The following is a 23,469-nucleotide window of genomic DNA, read 5'->3' on the forward strand; positions in this document are numbered from 1 at the left end:
ACAGTGCATCCCCCCTTCCCCCCTCCCCACACTTACCTTAGTTTTTTTACAGGAGCAGCAGTGGCATAGGAGGTTAACAGCTTGTGTATTTAATCTGGAGGAACTGGGTTTGATTCTCTGCTCTGCCCCCTGAGCTGTGGAGGCTTATCTGGGGAATTCAGATTAGCCTGTACACTCCCACACACGCCAACTGGGTGACCTTGGGCTAGTCACAGCTTCTCGGAGCTCTCTCAGCCCCACCTACCTCACAGGGTGTTTGTTGTGAGGGGGGAAGGGCAAGGAGATTGTAAGCCCCTTGGAGTCTCCTACAGGAGAGAAAGGGGGGATATAAATCCAAACTCTTCTTCTTCTTCTACATACACAACTGTCAGATCTAGCTTACTAGGACTCTTATGATGATGTGTTAACCCCATCACCACCATCACTGTTCCTTCAGGAACAGACTGGCATCGCCGGGCCAGGCCGGGCTGAGGAGGAGAGGAGGAGGGGTGTGGGGGCAATTTTCCACACACACCCACATGACCCAATGGCAGCCTGCCCAGGGCATTCGTCCCCATCCCGCCCTGTTATGCTGTTCAGGCACTTGTGTAAACTTGAATTAACCTTGGCTGGGATGCTTCAGGGGAGGAAAGGTTGTAAACATTGGGCCACGCAAAATCCAAAAACAAAAATGGAATCTCCATAAGGAAGGAGTTTATGAGCCCTTCCGGGATAGAGCGGTCCATCAAACCAAATAAATAAATAAAATAATACCTTTTATTACAAAACCAAATCAACACAAAATACTGCACAAACTTCTGAGCTCCCCAGAACTCTTTATGAGGCTGGATGTTACAAAATTTTCAAAGTAGGAGCCAAGGGGGCAGATTTTTCAGGCCACAACGTTAAGTTTTGAACTTGCTAGCATTCTTGGCAAAATGAATGCCAGTGCATAGCTTCATTTTAGCACTGGTTTTATGTTACACCATGTCCTCTGGGAAGAAGCTAGCGATGGGGTCTACCCTACGCACACTCCTTGAACATACAAAAGCCCATAAAAAATTGGCTTTAATTGATTCTATACTGTGTGCATCCTGTTAAATTTATTTCAGTTATTTTAAATACAAAGGCTGCCAGGTGGTTTGTTCTCTGTTTTGCTCTTGGCCTGCAAGGGAACAGTGTATCTCGCTATTGACAGTTGATTCTGGATGGACTTTAGCTGGTTTTTGTATTTCCAAAGAGTACAGAGTGCCCATCAGATGGTTAATTCTTCCCAGAGGGTGCACTGTAACCTGACGCTTGCAATAAAAAGTGAAGCTGTCTTCCTGCACACATCTCACTGAGAATGTTTGCAAAATCAGCTCTCAACATCATAGACCGGAAGGTCTATTTCCCACTAGAGGCATATCTGGGCCAAACTGCGCCCGGTGCCCATGGCTCCCCACGGCACTTAAAAATGACCTGATTGAAACTATACTTCCCAGGAGACCTTGTGAGCCTCGAACTGTAGTTCCTCAGGCCGTTTTTAGCCTGTACTGTGAACAGGCAATTTTTCAGCCTGAAAAAGTTCGAGGAAAAGGGAAGGAACTAAGGTAAGTGTGGGAGGGGGGGTGCTGCGGGGGCGCTACGGGGGCAAGGGGGAGGGGCCTGGGGGAGATTTTCCGCCTCCCAGTCATGCGCCCGGGGCACGACGCATCCCCTTTGTAGCTCCGCCACTGTTTTCCACCCCTCTAGTCTTTTAAAAAAATTAATCGCATCCAGCCCATGAAGAGTTCTGATGAGCTTGTACAGTATTTTGTTCCAGTTTGTGCTAGGATGTTTTTCTTGTGGGGTTTTAAGATGTTTCAACCAGTTCTTCTAATACGCATATGGGAAGGTGCACAGGAAAACTTGTGCCTGTTGTGTAAAATAAGATTGCTGAATAACCAGCCCTGTAGAATTTCTAATATCCTGACTGAAAAGGTGAATTCATTGATTTATAGATATATCCCAAGAAAGTGTACTTAATTGATTGACAGTTCAGTCCTAAGATCATTTTTTGTGAAAGTAAGCTCAACTTAATAGATCTGAGTAGGATCCATAGACCTACTTCGGATGACGAGAATTATTCTCATTTCTGATTTCTGCACTCAGCCACTCAGAACTTGTCAGTAATTCTAATTCCTGTGCCATTAACATCTGGAAACGTATCCGCTAGGGGAGCTTTCTATAATTTGGGGACACTGAGCCAGAACCGAATGTCTGAAAAAGTAACTGAAAAAATAAACTGCAGAGGTATTTACATACAATTGAGCTTTGCATTTTGAATAACTTTCCCTCCATTTGATCCACAGCTGGGCAGCAGAAGAAACTGGGGAAAATGTCAGTCTTCTCCAGCTTCCAAGGAAAATATTAGAGCAGGAAAGACTTTAGAACACAGGTGTCAAACTTGCAGCCCTCCAGATGTTATGGACTACAGTTCCCATCATCCCCTGCCAGCATGATGCCACGAGTTTGACACCTATGCTTTAGAGGGAAGAAGATTTTTGCACACCTTTCTGAACAACTCATAGAAGCAGGAGTTGAGGGAAAGGAGGCAGCCAGAAGAGAGGGCCTCTGAGCATAGATCCCTTTTCTAGAGCAAGCATGAGGTAGTGGTTAAGAGCAAAGAAACTCTTATCTGGAGAACCGGGTCCGATTCCCCATTTCTCCAGACTCTCCTCTGGGGAACTGGGTTTGTTTTCCTGCTCCTACACATGCTCCTACACATGAAGCTGCTGGGTGACCCTGGGCCAGTCACAGTTCTCTCAGAACTCTCTCAGCCCCATCTACTTCACAAGGTGGCTGATGTGGGGAGAGGAAGGGGAGGAGTTTGTAAGCCCCCGTGTACGCCTCCTTACAGGAGTCAAAGGCGGAGTATAAATCCAAATCCAAACTCGTCTTTTCTGATGTGTGGTCAGATAATGTATCCAGGTTCAATGTATTGTCGAAGGCCTTCATGGCCAGAATCACTAGGGTGCTGTGTGGTTTCTGGGCTGTATGGCTGTGTTCTAGCACTGGGGTGCTGTGAGGCTTCCGGGCTGTATGGCCGTGTTCTAGCACCACACAGCACCCTATCCAGATTCAGATTCTGCTGCCTGGAGATCTCTTGCCCACTCAAGTTCATCTCCCCACCCCCCACCCCCAAATTTCAGAGCAACAAAACTACCTTTCTCCTCTGGCTTCAGGGTTCAGAAGTGTGCTGACCTCAATCAGATGACCACCAAAAACCTGGCTCTGCTGTTCGCCCCCAGCCTCTTCCAGACTGACGGCAAAGGGGAACACGAGGTCCGCGTGATGGAGGACCTGATTGACAACTATGTCCATGTCTTCAATGTGAGAGATCTCCCAGCGATACCCCTCCCCAGATCCAGATTACGGAGGCTTCTGCCCACCCACTTACTGTCCCCCTCTTCCGGTCCCGCAGATCGACGAGGACCGAGTGTCGCAGATGGACTTGGAGAACAGCTTGATTACTACCTGGCGAGATGTTCAGGTCCTGCTCCTCCTCCTGACTTCCTTTCCACTCCTTTCTGGGTAGATGTTCTGGCAACAGCAGGTGCCAAAGGCAGAAAGCCACAGGGCGTACTAACCATTCCTGTCTGCTTGTAGTCAGGGCTTTAGGAGGCCATTGTAGCCCCTGGAACTACTTAGCATTTGTGTAGTAAAGTCAGACAGCCTTCCTATAGACCAGCTATCTGTAGGCTTGAGGCCGTTCACTCCTCAGCGGGGTCTCCCTGCGTTTCTCTGTTCACACGCAAGGAGATCCCACTATTGGCTCTGATCCTGGCCGCCATTTTGCCTGCCCCTGCTTCTGAGTCATCCCAGGATTCTGGGTTTATTTCTGCCCTTTTTTAAAACCATCATTTTAAAAATGTAATGGCCATTTTGTTGTTGACCTTGCAATAGAGCATTATGGTTAAAATGTTAAACAATTGATCCCCCAAAAACGCTTGCCCAGGAGTAGGCAGGGTAAGGCAAAAAGCAGTGGAAATGGCTAAGGAAGGCAGACAAACTGTTTTGCAAAGGCAGGGAAAACATCGCAGTTTGTCCGCTTTGAAGTCGTTACAGACGACGCAATGAAGAGACGAGACACAGCGATATCAGGATCCGGTGGAGAGAAGCCAGTGGCGATCTAGCGTGATCCGTGGATCTGGCTAATCTGCCGAGCTGGGGTCCCTGGCACCTTTTATTAAGGGTTTGGGAAGGCGGGAGAAGGTTGCGCAATTCATGACTCATTGAGGGCTGCGTACGTGCGGGAGGAAACGTTCCTGTCTGGGTCGAATCCACATTTGGGGGTCTTGTGACCCTTTGTCTGGGGCGTCTTGTGACCCGTGAGTCATAGGGGTCTTGTGATGGGTGTGCATGTGAGCCCAGGAGGGGACAGATGGCGCAGGCATTCCTGTGCACTTTCTGAGGCTCTACTAGGTCCGCTGGTGCACCCCAACACCGCTTTCTGAAACCGTGGGGAATATTGGATCTGCACCACAGGGAGTTTGGAGGGGAGGGAAAACATGTCAACATACAAAACTGCCCCAAAGTGAATGTGCGCTTCCTGCAAATCAGAGTACAAGTGCTTGTTAGGCCGTAGGTCAGTATTACTCCTGGAGGAGAATAATGAAAACTCCTTTGGTTCCCCATTAGGGGGGAAAGTAGGGTATAAAGGAAGAAAATAAATGAATAAGTGGGAGGGTTGAGGTGGGGGAGAGCATGACTTGCCTAAGACTAGTAAGTGGGTTTTAAGCAAAGTTAAGATTCAGCCCAGGGGGGTTGCTAATTTGTAGCTTCACCCCTTCCTCCCTGCACTGTGCCAGCTCTCAAGGGCTGCTTTGCACAGAGCTTACTTTAACCTTGCTTGATTGCTGAAAGCTCATTGGCTAGACCTGCCTCCGTTAGAAAGCCACTAGATCAGTGGTGGCGAACCTTTGGCACTCTAGATGTTATGGACTACAATTCCCATCAGCCCCTTCCAGCATGGCCAATTGGCTATGCTGGCAGAGACTGGTATTATGTATCTAGTGCAAGGTCCGCTCCTCGCATTCTAGTCCAGTAGCACCAGAGAGATCAACAAAAAGGTGGGGGAATCACGCAACGTGTGATTGGTGTTTGGAATATGCTGCCACGGGAGGTGGTGATGGCCACTAACCTGGATAGCTTTAAAAGGGGCTTGGACAGATTTATGGAGAAGTCGATTTATGGCTACCAATCTTGATCCTCTTTGATCTGAGATTGCAAATGCCTTAGCAGACCAGGTGCTCGGGAGCAGCAGCAGCAGCAGCAAGCCATTGCTTTCACATCCTGCATGTGAGCTCCCAAAGGCACCTGGTGGGCCACTGTGAGTAGCAGAGAGCTGGACTAGATGGACTCTGGTCTGATCCAGCAGGCTTGTTCTTAGGTTCTTATGAGAGTCCGAGCTCGCTTTGCAAGAGAGTGTTGACTCTCTCAGCTCCGAAACCCTTTTGAGTCTCTGTGGTGTTACTGGACTTGAATCTTGCAGTTCTATTCCAGACCAAACATGGCTACCCTCTGAAATTATCTTGTCTTGTGAGAGTGGCTCAGATTCAGTTCAGGGTGTGAGGCCTGCAATAGCCCATTCCCACAAAAGTCATCTTGCAGTCACTTGGGAACTGGGGGTAAGAGACGCTGAGTGCTGGTATCTGCTGAGTCATGCCAGGCAGACACTGTTTTCCGATTCATCCCTTATTCTCTTGAGCAGTTTAGGAATTCACATAGAAGTCCGGACTCCCTGCCAGCAAGGACTGCCCATTTGCTCCCAGCTTAATCAGCTGCCTTCCTTCATTGCGGGGCGGCCTTCCTGTTCACTCCCAACTTTTCCATTCCTTGCTCCCTTACATTTCTCCCTGCAGCTCTCCCAGGCTGGCGATCTCATTCTGGAGGCTTATTTGGAGCAGAAGAACCCCGATCGTTGTGTCACTCTGAAGGTGAGCAGGAGGAGCAGCAGTGGCGTAGTGGTGTAAGAGCAGGTGCACTCTAATCTGGAGAACTGGGTTCGATTCCCCGCTCTGCCACTTGAGTTGTGAAGGCCTATCTGGGGAACTACGATTAGCCTGTGCACTCCAACACACGCCAGCTGGGTGACCTTGGGCTAGTCACAGCTCTACGGAGCTGTCTCACTCTCACCTACCTCACAGGGTGTTTGTTGTGAGCGGGAAGAGAAAGGAGATTGTAAGCCCCTTTGAGCAGTGGTTCTCAACGCAATGGTGTGACCCTTTGGTGGTCGGGCAACCCTTTCACAGGGAGTTTGCCTAAAGACCATCAGAAAATGAATGCTTTTATTATTTATTTATTTTATTTATTTATATATTTATTTATTTATCATATTTATATACGTAGCCCCATCCCTGAGGCTCTAGGCATTGAACAACAAATTAACATTACATAAACAATAAATAATTAATATAAATAACATCATTAAAAGCATAAAATTACAAAGCGTTCTACAAAACCACTCGGTCCAGTATGAAAACTATCAATAAAACCCTCCCAGAAGGGGGGGCCGGTGAATCTGAATGTCGGCTCCCAGGGTGTTAAAGGAGAGGCAAAGAGGCTCACCATCAGCTGACTGTAGCCTCCCCAAAAAAGCCGGTGGAACAACTCAGTCTTACAGGCCCTGCGGAACTCTCCAAGATCCCGCAGGGCCCGGACAATATATACCAATTTAATGGGTGGGGGTCACCAGAACATGAGGAACTGTATTAAAGGGTTGCGGCATTTGGAAGGTTGAGAACCACTGCCTTTGAGTCTCCTACAGGAGAGAAAGAGGGGATATAAATCCAAATTATTATTCTTCTTCTTACGCTTCTTTCAGCCGCCTCTGTCCATGGTAGAGTTGGATCACGTGGCATGTGGGGTGGCTGCTTTTTCATCCAGGAAGGAGAGTTGGACAGAGGGCAGCTGGTTTGTGCAGAGAAACACGGGGTGGGGGGGCGCATCTGGAGTCAGGGAGAAGGAGAGGAAATCGCAGCTCTCGCTGAGTCATAGAAATGCTCCGGCTTCCATATTGAGGGGAGGTGGAGTCATGATTGACGCAGGCTCTTCTTGCGGTAGCCTCCAATAAGCACTTCAGGTCCTGAGCTGGTGGGGTCTTTTCTCTCTCTTTTTTTGATAATTTGTATTTTAACAGTAACAAATTACAGAAAAGGAAAAAAAGATTAAAAGAATGAAAAATAAGTGAATGTAAAAAGAAACCAAAAAGAAAATGAAAAAAAGAACTAGAAAATAAAGAAAATAAAGGAAAAAGAAAGAAGGAGGTTTGGGTTGCTTGTATCCCCTGCTCTCTATAGGAGGAGACTCACGGGGAGTACAATCTCCTTTCCCTTCCCCCCCCTCATAACAAACACCCTGTGAAGTAGGTGGGGCTGAGAGATCTCAGAAGAACTGTGACTAGCCCAAAGTCACCCAGCTGGTGTGTGTTGGAGTGCATAGAGTAGACTAATCTGAATTCCCCAGACAAGCCTCTGCAGCTCAGGCGGCAGAGCAGGGAATCAAACCCGGTTCCTCCAGATAAGAGTACACCTGCTCTTAACCACTACAGCACTGGAGGGGGGGGTGTTGGCAGCTTCTAGGAACCCAATGGCTGGCACACAGGAGTTACGTGTCCCTGGGTGTTTCAAAAGGCTTTAGTTGGGTCTGTTAATAAAGAGCTTCAAGCTAGTCCACCTGTCGAATTGAAGGTCCCAGGTATCCAAATCCTGGGGATGTGAGAACTGAGCTGTGCTAGTTCTCTTGACCAGCAAAATCGCCCTTTTCGATAATGTGTGGCAGGGAGCTCCTCTGAGCTCAGACCAGATGAAGCGCCATCTCTCCAGAACCTGAGTTGGTGGGTTCTGAACTCTGAACATCCCTTCCCTTCCAGGTATCCCCGGTGATGACGGCAGAAGAGCTGACCAATCAGGTACTGGAGATGCGGAATGTGGCAGCCAGTGTGGACCTTTGGCTGACCTTCGAGGTCTTGGAGAACGGTGAGCTAGGTGAGTGGACAGGGCTGGCCTTCTCCGTCAGGCAGCATTGTATGGAGGCCGGGGGCGGGGGGAGGAGGGGCCAGCATAGAGAGCAGTTCCGCAGGTTCACCCAAGCCAGGGAGGAGTTATGCCACAGGCATCCTTGGCGTGACCTCTGTGCCAAGCTCCCTGGTACTTGATTCCCCCCCTCTGCCCAGGATGCTGGATGCCAGAAGTAACTTCTGACTGTTATTTCCAGAGCCCCCTGCACCCTACCGGGAGAAAGGTCCTGGAGCAGGCGCTGCAGTGGTGCAAGTTGCCCAAACCTGGCTCTGCCTATTTGCTGGTCAAGAAGGTGCCCATCAAGGAAGGCACCTGCCTCTCTTTTGGAGTGAGGAGCCCTTCACTTTTGAAGGAGTACCTGTGGAAGAAACCCGGTCCATTCCCCTCACTGTAATGATGTCCATTGTTAGAGCCAAGGAGTAGGAACCTGCGGCTCTCGAGATGTTCAGGAACTACAATTCCCATCAGCCTCTACCAGCATGGCCAAGTGGCCGTATGCTGGCAGAAAAGCTGATGAGGTAATATGGACCTAATCCTGATCTAGATTCAACTACTGATATTCTATATTGCCTTGTAGTCCGGAGCTCACAGGTAGGTAAAACACCTGGGAAAGGCAGAGACTTCTGCCTGCCTCTGGGGCAGGTGGACCAGCTCCAAATGGACATTTAATTGATTTCACTCTATGCGGAAACTCCAGTACCATGGAATTGACTACTAGGGGTGTGCAATTGGCAAAGCTGAACCAAATAACCTCCCCTGAAAAATACCTTTTCAGTATTGGGGTGTGGGGGAATCATCCAGAAAAAGGCTTCAATTTGAAGCAAGCCAAAAAAGCAGATCCCAGATCATGCTGGGGGTTTGGGGGGGGGCATGATTCGGAGTGCTTTGGCCCTGCCACCATTTTTTTTAAAGAATCACCTCTCTGGTTAGTGCAGAGCTCCACTATTCCAGCCTCCGGGTTCTACAGGGGCCGCCACTCCACCACTGGAGTTCTGGTAGGTGTGGGGGTATTAGATGCACACGAGGAGTGGGAGGTGGGGAGGGATTAAGGTAGATTCAGGTCAAGTCCTAATGGACCCAATTGGGGGGGGGGGTCTGGATTTTCCAATATGGGAATCAGCAATATCCAGGATGCCTGAAAAGATTCCGGTCCATTAAATCCGAATCTGAATTTCATTTGTTTTTTTTTGTTTTTTTGCACACTCCTCTCAGCAAGTTCTGCCCATCAGACGTCTGACCTGGAGTCCAATCCGGATCCCATTGCACTGTTCATTGGATGTTCTATGCTGTCTGGTTGCACGGTTTTCAGTGTAATCAGTCTGGAGTTTCTGTGAGAAAGGCCAACCGTAAATAATGTTAATAATTAAATCAGGGAGCCTCTCCTGCATGTAAGACTGTGGGGTGGGGGGCAAATGGGGCGGGGAGCTCTGGGGATGATTGTTTACATTTTTCTCCATTGTGAAATAGTGGTTTCTAATCCAGAGAACCGGGTTTGATTCCCCACTCTTCCTCCTGAGGGGCATAAGAACACAAGAACAAGCCTGCTGGATCAGACCAGAGTCCATCTAGTCCAGCTCTCTGCTACTGCATGAGTGGCCCACCAGAGTGCCTTCGAGACTCAGGTGCAGGATCTAGAAAGCAATGGCCTTCTGCTGCTGCTCGAGGCACCTGGTCTGCTAGGAAGGCCTTTGCAATCTCAGATCAAGGAGGGATCAGATTGGTAGCCGCCATAGATGTTATGCTCAAAAATCTGTCAAGAAGCCCTTTTAAGAGAACTATCAGGTGAGTGGTAAATAACACCTCCTGTGGCAGCAGATTCCAAACACCAATCACACGTTGCATGAAGAAGTGTTTCCTTTTATTAGTCCTAATTTCTTCCCCCAGCATTTTTCAATTAATGCCCCTGGTTTCCTGGAAGTATTGCTAGAGGAGAAGAGAATTTCTCTCCTGTCAGCGTTCTCTACCCCATGCATGAATTCTGTGAACACCAATCTTATCTCCCTTCACCGTCTCCTCTCCAAACTAAAGAGTCCCAAAAGCTGCAACCTCTCCTCATAAGGAAGGAGTTGCTCCAATCCCATGATCATCCCCTCGGCTGCCCTTCTCTGCACTTTTTTCTATCTCTTGATATCCTTTTTTGAGATGTGGCAACCAGAGACTGGACACAATTACTCCAGAGTGTGATTTGCACCACTGCTTTATATAAAGGGCATGACAATCCTTGCGGTCTGAGGAATTGCAGGATCTGAAAGCAGCTGACCTTCTACTGCTGCTGCTCCTGCAGGCACCTGGTCTGCCCTAAGGCATTTGCAATCTCAGATCAAAGAAGGGATCAGATTGGATCCATAAATCTGTCCAAGCCCGCTTTAAAACTATCCAGGTTGGTGGCCATCACCACTTCACTGTGGCAGCAGCATATTCAAACACCTGTCCACACATTGCGTGGAAAAGTGTTTCCTTTTATCAGTCCTGAATTCTTCCTCCAAGCATTTTCAATGCTTATGCCCCCCCTGGTTCCAGTATTGCTTGAAAAGAGAGAAAAATTTCTCTCTGTCCAACGTATTTCGACTTAATGCATAATGGTATAGACTTCAATCCCTTATCCCCCCTCGAGCGTCTCCCCTCTCCAAACTAAGAGAGTCCCCAGCATGCAGCCTCTCCTCACAGGAAGGTGCTCCAGTCCCTCAATCCAGGCAGAGGCTTATCTGGTGAACCCAGATGTGTTTTCTGCACTCTACATTTCCTGCTGGGTGCCCTTGGGCTAGTCACAGTTCTCTCAGAACTCTCTCAGCCCCACCTACCTCACAAAGGGGTGTCTGTTTGTGGAGAGGAAGGGGAAAGAGGCTTGGAGGCCACCTTGGAGTCTCCTTTTGGGAGAGAATTATAGAAATCAAACTCTTCTTCTTCTGAGTTTTTCACTGCTATTGCAGTAACAAAGCTCCTTCATGACAGACATTTTTAATATGCTGTCTGCATCTCACATAAGAGGCCCAGTGGAATCAAGAATTGCCAGAATTGTCTGTAATGAGGCCACCCAGTGGGAAATGCAATTGACTTCCCCAGAAGGGGAGGGAGCTACTTTTCTCACACAAGGAGGGGCGTGCATGGATGATTTAGGCAAGCTGTATTGGAAAAAAAGCACTTCCCGAGGACACTAGGGCAGCTGATGTATTCTGCAAGTTTTGCCCGTATTCTGGGACCTGGTGGCAGAGAAAATCTTTAGTCAATTTCACTTCGAAAACATTCTCCCTCCTGTTTATGGGACTGATTGACAGATGGCAAGGACGTGCTCGATTCTCCTTGTCCTCCCAGCAGAAAAACCAGAGTTGTCAGAGTAGAATGCAGTCCCTGACGGTTTCAAACCACTGCCGTTCATACAAACCATTGTACATTTTGGAAGCACGGACTTATGGAATTTATGTCCCATTAGCCTTGAAGCTTGTACAAGATCGATACACACACAGTTTCCGGTTAGCTTAGTGGACTTTCATCACATCACACAGGATCTGTGCTTTCTGGAGCAGCAGTGGCGTAGGAGGTTAAGAGCTCGTGTATCTAATCTGGAGGAACCGGGTTTGATTCCCAGCTCTGCCGCCTGGTGGTGGAGAGGCTTATCTGGGAATTCAGATTAGCCTGGCACACTCCACACACGCCAGCTGGAGTGACCTTGGGCTGAGTCACAACTTCTCAGAACTCTCTCCAGCCCCCACCCTACCTCTGGGGTGTTTTGTTGTGAGGGAAAGGAAAAGAGATTGTCCAGCCCCTTTGGAGTCTCCTGCAGGAGAGATGTCAGATATAAATCAAGAGCTTCTTCTTCTTCTTCTTCTTCTTCTTCTTCTTCTTCTTCTTCTTCTTCTTCTTCTTCTTCTTCTTCTTTTTCTATCACACAGGATTTTTATCAGGGTCTGTATTTCAGAGACCTTGTGGTTCCGTTGTATTGTTTATGGATTTGGACATGTACTATACTCATAGCAAAGGCTTCATCTGAAAGTAGACAGCAGTTGCTGAGAGTGTAACTTCATTGTCATTTCTATTGGGTTGTACTGTGTGCACTGATCCCCACTTAATTCACATGGTAGCCCCAAAATGTGCCTGCACCCTCCCGAAATCACAAAGGCTGATCAGGGGGGCTGCTTCTCTGCATCAGTGAAAAAAAGATAAGACGATAACATAAGGAACAAATAAAAACATTTGTTTCCTTAATGCAGTGGAGGCTGCCCTGTATTTCTGGACTGGCGTAAATCTTTTAGAAGAGCAACAGGCCCCTGGATATATCGTAGAGGCCCAAAAGCCTATGATTTTGTGAAAGCCAGCCGCATTCCAGAGAAATTTGGATTCTTCCATTCCCTCTGAGGAAGATCTCAGAAAGTAGGGTCAGGAGATGCTCCTGCCCAAGTCCTTGGGGAGTTGCTTCCAATCAGAGTAGACAGCGCCAGTGTCTTGGCATCAGATCCTGGGAGGAGGAGGAGGAGGTTCTCTGTCTGGGCGGCTGTGTGGTTTAAAATTGTGCCACCAATCACAGGCTATGTAAGTCCAAAGTATATCAGGGTGGTGTTTTGCCTTCCCCCACAGGCGCCAAACGCGAAAGCCCCAAATGCGGGCTGTTGAAGTGCCGCGAGGATCCACCCAGGCTTCTGGGGAGCAAGTTTCAGGAGCGCTACTTTGTCATCAAGGACCGCAAGCTGCTGCTGCTGAAGAGAAACGGGGAGGCTTCTTTTATTGTAAAGATCCGTGGATCTTCAACTGTGGCCCGGTAAAAAATACATTAGCATAACCAGAACACCAGGAAAGAAGGGAAGGTGGCATAGGTACTAACCCACTTAGATGTCAAACTTGCAGCCCCTCAGATGCAACATGGACTGCGGTTCCCATCATCCCTGTGCCAGCATCATGCTGGCAGGGATGATGGAACTGTAGTCCCACTGTATCCTGGAAAGAAACTCTAGTTCTGAAACACTATTAGTATAACCTGTCTGTATGGAGTCTGCAACCTGTGGCTCTCCAAATCTTTACGCGAACTACAGAACCCACATCGGCCCTGCCACCACTTGGCCCGGTGGCCATGTGCTGGTAGGGGAACTGATGAATGTAACCATAATCCTGGAGAGCCACAGGTTTACAGGCTCGAACCTCTTCTAGACGTCGTCAGATCTCAGAACCTTCCTGCTGAGAGGGGAGGCCACCAAGAAGGACTCTGCAGAGGAAAGCAGTGCCAAACCCCTTCTGCTTAATGTCTTGAAAGCCCCTTTCTGGAATCTCCGTTCAGTTGATATCTGGAAGGGAGACCACCAAGGAGGACTCTGCAGAGGGAGGCTATGGCAAACCGGCTCTGCTTCTCCTTTGCCTTGAAAGACCCTCGCCATGAGTCGCCTGCGACTTCTTGGCACTTTGCACCCACAACTGGGACCCTAACTGAATGGAGAGGAATGATGGCTTGTGGGTGGGCCACTCTCTGCCTTGGGTGCAAACGGCCCCGCTTGGTTCCCAGGCATCTTCCTCACAAGACATGGGAAGATATTCGTATACTTGAGATTCTGGAAAGTTCCTGCCAGTCAATATGAATGACATGGGGGAGGGGATTGTTAATATGAAAACAAGGAGGCCTCCTTGAGGCGCAATGCGGAACACCTGTATTCAAGCGGGGGGCGAAACTCGCTTTCCTTCCTTTCCCCAACAGACACCTGGTGAGGTAAGGTGGGAGCTGAAGCCGAGTTCGAAGAACTGTGACTGGCTCAAAGGTCGCAGCTTGGCTTCATGTTCTCGCGGCAGGCACCGTAATGTAGAAGTGGAGAAAGAAACCTGGTTCACCTGCTTAGATTCCGTTGCTCATGAGGGGAATTTCAAACCCGAGTGGGGAATCAAACTCAATTCTCAGACTGCAAGGATTGTCATGCCCTTATATAAAGCAGTGGTGCAACCGCACTTGGAGTACTGTGTCCGGTTCTGGTCACCACATCTCAAAAAGGATATCGAAGAAGATAGAAAAAGTGCAGAGAAGAGCAATGAGGATGATCCAAGGGATTGGAGCACCTTCCTTATAGGAAGGCTGCGAAGCGTTTGGGACTCTTTAGTTTGGAAGGCGTGTGAAGGGAGATAGATTGAAGTCTACAGGGTATGCATGGGGTGGCGTTGACAGAGAGAGAATTTTCTCTTTTCTCTGTCTAGAACCAGGGGCATTCATTTGAAAATGCTGGGGAAAGAGAGTAGGACTAATAAAAGGAAACACTTCTTCATGCAACGTGTGATTGGTGTTTGGAATATGCTGCCACAGGAGGTGGTGATGGCCACTAACCTGGATAGCAGCTTTAAAAGGGGCTTGGACGGAATTTTGGAGGAGAAGTCGATCTATGGCTACCAATCTTGATCCTCCGCCAGTCTGAAGTGCAAATGCCGCAGAATGAGGTGCTCAGAATTTGCTTGGCAGTAGAAGGTCATTGCTTTCAGATCCTGCACGTGAGCTCCGAAAGGCACCTGGTGGGCCACTGCGAGTAGCAGAGAGCTGGACTAGATGGACTCTGGTCTGATCCAGCAGGATCATTCTTATGTTCTTATGATGTCCCTTTCGGATCATACTTGGTGCTGAAATCAGTCTTACGTCCCCCCATTTCATTCCCTGTTCCGTGACTCTGAGCTCTGCCTCTGTGTGGCACCCAGAGTCCCTCCTTCCTTCAAGAACTGAGACTTTCCCCCCACCCTTCTTCCTCCCCAGAGTGCCAGGCCAGAACGGGAGTGGCTGCTAGACTTGGCGAAGGCTCACATGGGGAGTTGGGAGCTGAAACCCCCCTCACCCAGTAAGTGGGCAGAGGGGCCCCAAGCAGTGGGGCTGAGTGGGCTGGTAGCTTATCTAAGGTGGACCCAAATATGACTTAGGCTCCTCCGTGTGATTGCTACCACTGCTGGGATACATGCAGTGTCAGATATATTCCTCACAGACTGCTTCACATTGCCCGTTTTGGGGGTGTCCTGCAGGTATTGACAGATTGTCCAAAGACATGTGTTTTAGATAGGCAAAATCTAAATGACAGCTGGACCTCCTTATAACAAGGTGCGATGTTACGAATTAGGACTGAAGTGCAACATGTACGTGTGCAAAACCATGATAAGGTATGAGGGCATAATTGGTACCACTTTTGTATATAGTTAGCACAGACAACAGAGTGATGTGTGCCTATGAAAACTTACCTATGGTCTAGCGAAGCACTTGTCAGTAGATAGCAATAAATAGAACTGCACTGGTGACTGTGTCTGTCAGTTCTTGTCACCACATTGCGTCACAAGGTGGTCTACTCCAAGTAAATCCGCTGCTTCAACAAAGATTGCCGTGACTCTTGAACACTACTACCCACCCCTCCCCCACCCACCCACCCACCCACCCCCCCAGAAAATCTTCTCGGACTCTAACCTGCTTTTGGACTCGAATCAGACCTTTAACATATGCACCTAAGTGCTTCATCTGGGCAGGAAAAGGAGCAGTGGTATAATTTGTATGCTGGCCCAGCGGTGTAGTTTGTATATTCCCATGCTGAGGAGAGCTGGATGGATGCGGACTCCTCTCAGTGCTCACACGCAAAAGCACATATGCGTTTGCCCCCACGCGCTTTGCCTCATTCCCCCCCCGCACGCACGCACGCGCGCGCACACACACACACACACACACCGCATCAGTGGTTCACTTATGCCCCATGAGGCTGAGCTGGGTCTTAACAGATGTTTGAAAGATAGAAAATGCCCCAGTTGTGGGTGTGGGAGAGGGAGAGGGGACCCCAGAGAAGGAGGGCAATGAGCTAAGCTCAACTCTCCTCAGTCAAGAATGCTCCCAACACTGGAACACAACTGAGGAGAGCAGCTCTCTGGGAGAGTCGGCCAGCAGATCGGGGGGCACGTTTTGCCATCTTCACCTCCAGTCCCCTTTTCAGCTGGTTTTAAGCCCACCTTGTGTATTCTGACCTAGAGAAGTCCCTCCCCCCCACCCAAGGCCTCCATTGGGTCCCAGCCCTCCTTGACCATGTCTCTCTGTGTCTTTGTGGCAGATGGAGTTTCACTCTGATTCTGGAAAAGCAGCACCTGTGGGCATCAGCGAACAGAACCGCCCGGCAGGGGCCCGAGCCTGCCATCCCACTCAGCCCCCATTACACAGAGGGATGGGAGACATCTGTCACAACAAGCTGGATTATCTCCTGACCTTTGACCTGTGGCATGGCTGAACATCTGCTGCCCCCTTCCTGGTTAACTACATACTTGACTGGGGGCAGTGGGGACAAAAAGTTTGGGCTTTGGGAGGGGGCCCTCCCTTTCATGCCACCCCTCCCTTTCCTCCCCCCGCTAGGGTGTGTGGGGCAGGTCCAGATGCCGGGTCCCCTTCCCTCCCCTCCCTTGCATGCCACCCCTCCCCTCCTTCTGCTAGGGTGGGTGGGCTATGTCCAGATGCCAGGCCCCCTCCCCTCCCTTGCATGCCACCCCTCCCTCCCCTCCCTCCCTCCCCTTCCCTTGCATGCCACTCCCTCCCCTCCCTCTGCTAGGGTGGGTGGGCCATGTCCAGATGCTGGGCCCCTCCCCTTCTCTCTCTTGCATGCCACCCCTCCCCCTCCCTCCCTCCGCTAGGGTGGGTGGGTCTTGTCCAGATGCCGGGCCCCCCCAATGACCACTATCCACCACCACCCACTACCCACTTGATGGCCACTACCCACCACCTCCCACTGAACATGACAGGAGCAGCCAGGGCTGGGTGAAAGCCCCACTTCTGTTCCTATTAATGCCACAAATTTTACCCTGCCATTCCTTCAGAGAACTCAGGGCAGTGCAAAAGGTGCTCCAGTCTCCATTTAATTCTCTGCACAGCAACCCTGCGAGGTAGGTTAGACCAAGCGAAAGTGCCAGGCCCAAGGCTATTGAGTTACCTTTATGACGGTGGGCAAACCTACCCCAGTTCTGGCCCAGTATTCTAGAGACAGACAACGGTATGCTATCCCTCGTCTCCGTTTGGAAACAGCTCTTGGGGTACTAGCAGAATCCGGCAGATTCAGAGCTTTTCCGCGAAGTTGCAAAGAAGGACTGAATCGTGAGTTGAGCAGCGGATATTGGCCGTAGCAGCAAAATGAAACTTGCATAGGGAGAGAAAGGATACTGCTGAGTCTGCAAGAGATGAACGATGGGGATGGGCGGTCCTGCCTTCCTGGTGAATTTCCCGAAGGAGCTGGCTGCAGCCGTTGCCACCAAAACACTGACTCCAAATAATCTTTGGCCTGACCCAGCAAAGGCTATCAGGCTCTTATCCATCCTTTCTCTGTAGAAAGATCCCCCCCCCCCCAGGTTCTTTGCATGCCCTATGGAGCCAGAGTGATGGAGCTCTAGCAACAATGGGCTTTCTCTCTCCTGCAGGTATTTATCATGCACGGGGCAATCGGAGCTGTGGGACTGGACCACCAGCATCCTGAAAGCCCAGGTGGGTACTGAGCAGCAACAGCAGGCGGTGCTCGGAGTATTCCTGAGTTATCCACTTTGGTTTGTTTGCAGGAAGTAGGCGGTATGAGAAGCGTATTGGGTGACCCAGGTGCTGCTAATCATCTTGGCCAATGAGTTCCTTAGACTGCATGTGCTGATAATGAGACAGGCTTAATCTTAGGAGATCTTACTGCTGTGGCCCATACTCAGGTACAATTTGACTATCCCTCTTTCAGGTGAGAAGCTTGCCTGTGCTAAAATTTCTGACCACGCAGGACAGGTAGCTTCGGACTCCCTCTTGGAGATGCAGCCTTGTTCTTTCCTTGCTAAAATATTCTTCAACTTGACTATCCCTTTTTCAGGTGAGAAGCTTGCCTGTGCTAAAATTTCTGACCACGCAGGACAGGTAGCTTCGGACTCCTTCTTGGAGATGCAGCCTTGTTCTTTCCTTGCTAAAATATTCTTCAACTTGACTATCCCTCTTTCAGGTGAGAAGCTTACCTGTGCTAAAATTTCTGACCAGGACAGGTAGCTTCGGACTCCTTCTTGGAAATGCAGCCTTGTTCTTTCCTTGCTAAAATATTCTTCAACTTGACCAGGGGAGGGAGGTGAGAACCCAGAGCAAAGCTGAAGAAAGAGATGGAATGGGCAGGAAAGGAGTCCCTCCCTTCCTTACTCATACGTAGGTCTGCCTCTGTGTGCTAAAGAGAGACCAGTCAAAGAATGCACCTTCTGGTTCCAACAGAGAAGGGGGACCCTGGCGGTGGGGTCTCTGAGAACCAGCGTCGTGTAATGGTTCAGAGCAGTGGGCTGTGATATGGAGAAACAGGTTTGATTCCTCACCGCTCCACATGATCGGCGGAATTTTATTAGGTGAACTGGATTTGATTCCCCACTCCACCACATGAAGCCTGCTGACTCACCTTAGACTATACTTGTTTCCACTAAAAGTTTCAAGTCTTGTCCTACGTTTTTCGGCAAACATTGAAGCGATTGTGTTTCCACATTTTTTAAAAGCTCAGATTCTCTTTTAACATTTAAGAATCTTATTTAAGCGTCGCCCTCACCAAAACCATTATTTTCTGCACTGTTAAACATAGAACTTTGATAAAAGAGCATTTCTATTGACTTGGACGGCTGTCAGCGAGACTTGCCTTTTTCTACCGTTTTGCCTGCCGCTTTCTATCCCACGGGAAAGAAGATAGTGGGCTCAGCGGTAGAAAAAGGCAAGACTTGCGGGAAGCCGTCCAAGGCAGTAGCAATAGAAACTATTATTCTGTGTTTAACAGGGCAGAGAATAATGGTTTTGATGAAAGTGGTGCTTAAATACGATTCTTAAATGCTAAAAGAGAATCAGAAAGTGGGTGGGACAGAACTGCACCGGCACTAGGACCCCGGTGGAGCATTCCACCACAGAGAAGGTCCAGGAAGCATAAGCATAAGCATTTTATTGTCATCCATTACGCACGGCTCATTTACAGCTGGCGTTCCCTCGATCTGCCACAATTTCAGACTCATACCCCATCCTCACTTTCCCCTTCCTCCACCCATCCCTACACAGCCCCAAACACATCAACACGAAGCCACGGAGTTCAGCATAGCCACAGCTCTAGAGTAGAAGCTGTCTCTAAGCCTCTTTGTCCTAGTTTGTTTGTTTGTTTGTTTGTTTGTTTGTTTGTTTGTTTGTTTGTTTGTTTGTTTGTTTGTTTGTTTGTTTGTTTGTTTGTTTGTTTGTTTGTTTGTTTGTTTGTTTGTTTGTTTGTTTGTTTGTTTGTTTGTTTGTTTGTTTATTTATTTATTTATTTATTACACTTTTAAACCGCCCCATCGAAGAATCTTGGGAAGTTTCTCTTGTCAGGCGGCAAGGAACAATCCTCCACTACCAGAGAGTCCATATAATAGCTGCAGCTCACGAGGAACAGTCAGCTCACCTACCACGAATTAGAACTTCTCAAGGCTCATCAGCGAATTGGCTTGAATAAAGGGATACAGGAGAAGCAGACAGGTGCCTATACCCTGCAAGGGCTTCACCAAACACTGAAGACCCTACAAACTGTCCTCGGATCCCTGAACTGGAAGTCACCAATGGACTGTTGATGTATCCTTTTGAAAGGGACTCACAGTGCTCAGAAGTTCAGCAAAGAGTATTTTGCAAATGGGCCTCTTTCAACCCACTCCTCGCGTGAGAAACAGGCAAAACCAAGGAACCGCGTCTTTCATTGGCTCACCACTGGCCAACTTAGCGAACCAACACACCAACGAATCAGCTCCTTTAGCACATTTATTGCTGGAGGGTTTTTTAAAAATATATGTACTGTAAATAAACACCTGGAGTTTCAAAAACAAACAAAAAAAAGGACCTGTATCATAAGAACATAAGAACATAAGAACAAGCCAGCTGGATCAGACCAGAGTCCATCCAGTCCAGCTCTCTGCTGCCGCCCAGTGGCCACCAGGTGCCTTTGGGAGCTCCACGTACGGGATCTGAAAGCAATGGCCTTCTCGCGACTGTTGCTCCGAGCACCCTGGACTGCTAAGGCATTTGCAATCTCAGATCAAAAGAGGATCAAAGATTGGAGACCATAAATGTCGACTTCTCCTCCATAAATCTGTTGAAGCCTCTTTTAAAAGCTATCCAGGTTAGTGGCCATCGTCTATCTGCCAGATTGGTAACAGTTGTGATGTGATGAATTAATTCACACATCTCCTGAGATCTTTTTGTGGAAAGTGGTATAGTTACAGTTTTTCAGAACTGTCTCGGTCCCACTTACCTCGCAAGGAGAGGAAGGGAAAGGAGTTTGTAAGATGCTTTGAGTCTCCTTGCAGGAGAGAAAGGTGGGGTACAAATCCATATTATTGTTCTTCTGCCAACCAGGGCATAGTGGGGTTGGGGATGGGACATCTGCTGGCCGGTACCCCAGTACATTTTTTCCTCTGCGTTCTGGTGCACTTTCCCTAGAAAAGTCTGCAAAGGCAAGGGCTCCAACAGGGATGGTTCATCATTAATTTTTAAAAAGTAATTCAAACTTGGCCCTGTGTCCAGTACGGAAACCCTGGACGGTCTGATGTGGCCAAAAAGCCTTTTGGCTTCTCTCCGTACTTCCTTTATTGAACAAACGGCTTATTGCCACCTTCCCCGCCAGGAGAGCTGGCACGGAGTCCTCTGTCGCGTGGGTTATGAGGCACAGACAGAAGGAATTCCAAGCGGCTTCAAACAGCCTGTTTCGTTCCAGCAGACCTTTTGCGCTGAGCCTATTTTCTGCTTGTAACCATGCTGTGCCTCGCTCACTACCTGTACCACCCTGTCTCCCCCCCCAGGGCCCGCTCCGTGCCCTCTGCGATCTCTGTTGAGGCATCAGACGACAACTCAAGACTGACATGCCACCCCTGTTGCACAACTTAGCCTCCATGTGGGGCTCCAGATAGAAGGTTTAGCCAGTCAATTAAGGATCCAAAGAATTTACAATGAAAGTAGCAGGTTCCCCATGGTGGTGATTAAGGATTCCAAGAAGCGGTGGCGTAGGAAGTTATACTTAGAACTGGGGCGGGGAAGGTCACGAACAGAGGCATTGGCCGGAGCATTGATGATGAGGGCATTAAATGGATTTCTCTGTTACTGCTTAAAGAAACTGTTACCATTAAAAAAATGTTCCTGAATTCAAAGGTGGTGTCAGTCTTTCTGTCCCGCAATTTAAACTCGGTACATAGCGGAGTCCTATCATACCTACTGCCAACAGAAACAACTACTTCTCCTCCTAATGGACTGCCTTGTCAAATACCTAATGCTTTCAAATGCCGAATTTTGTTTCCTAGAAATCAAAGAAGGATGCTTTCCTTAAACAAGAGAACTTGACCCATATTTCTAAAACATGTTTTTAAAAACAGCCCAACAGGGAAAGTGAGTCCGTTTTCTACCTTAAGCTAACCAGCCACATAGGAAACAGCAGGACTTTTATGATTTTTGAACCTAGTGGAATTTCCTAGCGGAAAAGCAGACCCAATTAGTAACCCCTCTCGGCAAACTTTCAAATGGTTAGTAACCCTCTCGGGAACTGGTGAGAACCTGCTGGATCCCACCTCTGGGTTTGGCCCTTGCAGGGTTGGCTCTCGCAGAAGTTTGGGTGCCATTTTGAATACCCGAGCAAGCTCATCCTGGTGGCAGGCACAGACCAAAGTAACCCCTTTGGGGTGGGGTTGCCAGATCCAGTTTGGGAAACTCCTAAAGATTTGGGGATGGATCCTGGGGAGGACAAGGACCTCAGTGGAGCAAAATGCCACAGAGCCCACCCTTTGGAGCAGGCCATGGCAGCAGGGGCTGATGGGAATTGTAGTCCATGAACATCTGAAGTGCCAGAGTTGGACACCCCTGCTTTAGAGCATCCATTTTCTCCAGGGAAACGGATCTCTGTAGCCTGGAAATGATCTGTAATTCTGAGGGATCCGCAAGTCCCACCTGGAGGCCAGCATCGCAACTGGGGGGGGGGGGGAGGGATTGTTCAAAGGGTGTGAGTGGGATACAAGTCACATTTTTTCCGTAGCAGAGGCTGTCGCTTCCCAATATGTAATATTCCCTTTTTGCCTGCCTGAACACCCTCACAGATGGCAGAGTTAAACGGTTTTGTTAAAGCGCCACTTGCTTGTGTCATGCCGGAGGGGCCTTCTGAGGTTATATCCTCAGTGGCCACTAGATGGTGATAAATGCTCAGGTTTTTGGCATAATTGTAGCTAGCTCATCCTGGTGGTTTGAAGGAAAGGCGTCAGCAGGCCAACCTTTTCTTGAGTCCAGGTTGTTCCCCTAAGTCCTGAGGAGGGTGAAGCAGAGAGTATGATACGGCGCCTGGGACTTCCCTGAGCTTGTCCCCTTCCTCCAAGAAATAAGCGGGTGTCTGCCTCTCCGGGAAGGCAAAATGCGCTGCTACCGAGAAAAAGAGCATCGGATCTTGGTGTGTAGTTTCTCTCCTTCCCCACACACCATTTTTCTAACCCCAAACGGCCTTCTGGAGCTTCTGCTTGCCTCACTGGGCCAAAAAGTAGCTGAGTCTTTTCCTTAGCAATGAGCCAGGTTGCGGGCATTCTGTGACATCACGGCATCTCACCCAATGGCTGAGGGGAGGAACGACTTCCCTGCATTGGAATATAAACATTTGCCGGCCTCTCCGTGTGTATAGATGGAACAATTGCTGAGATTTCAGAGATGGATAAGCTAAAAATGTGTTGCGGTTGGCAGGAGATGTGCAAGGGCTGGAAATAATGAGAAACCTTTCTCCATCTCTTCCCCTCGCTCAGCACGACGGCCTCCGCCCAGTGATCCTGCGCCGACACTCTTCTTCTGACCTGGCCAAGCAGAAGTTTGGTACCATGCCCTTGATCCCGCTGCGAGGAGACAGCACCAATCCCATCATGCTCTCTGCTAACCAGACTTTGGTAAGGCTGGCTCCTTCTGAAGAACTTGTCTCTGCTTGAAGACCAGGGCATAGGTCTTGAGGGCATGTTCGCACACCAAGTGTGTCCGTTCACTGGATGCTTGTGAAGTTCCAAGAGGAGTTGATGGCTGGTACTGAGCTTTTCTCGCAGTTTCCTGTTTACCATGGGAGACACTTCACTCTGACGCCCCAACAGACCTTTCGGAAGGATTGGATCTGCTTATAAGCAAGCAGTGCCTTCCTGCCCCGCAAAGCAGGGGCCTGAGGTGTTTATTCATGAGTAGAAGTCATGATAGTGAGGCCCCTGCTTGATCACATCAACCAAGCCTGCTATAACACTTCACCTTGGGCAGATTGGCTGCTGGGTGGGGGAGGACTCCTTGCCAAGTTGGAGGCCTTCATTGGGCAGGGAGGGGGAACAGCTTCCCTAACTTTCTCTGTTCTTGGACAATGTCCATCGCTGGAGAGAGACTGGGCCCCTTTCTCCCAAGAAAAGAGCCTCTCAGAAGCTCTCTGCACGATGCCCTGGCAGTTTTTCTCCCATGTTATTTCTGCTGCGGTGTGAATGGAGCAGCAGTGGCGTA

General features: G+C 49.1%; 1 protein-coding gene across 6 annotated transcripts in view; it reads left to right on the forward strand.

The window, feature by feature from the left end:
* ARAP3 (ArfGAP with RhoGAP domain, ankyrin repeat and PH domain 3) overlaps positions 1 to 23,469 on the forward strand; it is a 77,106-nt gene that overhangs the window by 44,848 nt on the left and 8,789 nt on the right. For 5 of the 6 annotated variants that reach the window (XR_007246171.1, XR_007246172.1, XR_007246169.1 and 2 more), the window contains exons 23-31: positions 3,186 to 3,333; positions 3,425 to 3,493; positions 5,865 to 5,939; positions 7,874 to 7,988; positions 8,216 to 8,343; positions 12,590 to 12,726; positions 14,731 to 14,812; positions 16,052 to 16,087; positions 17,400 to 17,463. Coding sequence is in view for 1 of the 6 variants with exons in the window: in XM_048516053.1 (XP_048372010.1) it covers positions 3,186 to 3,333; positions 3,425 to 3,493; positions 5,865 to 5,939; positions 7,874 to 7,988; positions 8,216 to 8,343; positions 12,590 to 12,730; positions 14,731 to 14,816; positions 16,052 to 16,087; positions 17,400 to 17,463; positions 22,749 to 22,886 (1,000 nt within the window). In the remaining 5 variants the exon portion in view is untranslated. Of the gene's footprint in view, positions 1 to 3,185; positions 3,334 to 3,424; positions 3,494 to 5,864; positions 5,940 to 7,873; positions 7,989 to 8,215; positions 8,344 to 12,589; positions 12,731 to 14,730; positions 14,817 to 16,051; positions 16,088 to 17,399; positions 17,464 to 22,748; positions 22,887 to 23,469 lie in introns of those variants that run through there. The other variant, XM_048516053.1, reaches the window with a different exon arrangement.

The sequence above is a fragment of the Sphaerodactylus townsendi genome, linkage group LG14 (genome assembly GCF_021028975.2).
Source record: "Sphaerodactylus townsendi isolate TG3544 linkage group LG14, MPM_Stown_v2.3, whole genome shotgun sequence".
Classification (NCBI taxonomy): Eukaryota; Metazoa; Chordata; class Lepidosauria; order Squamata; family Sphaerodactylidae; genus Sphaerodactylus; species Sphaerodactylus townsendi.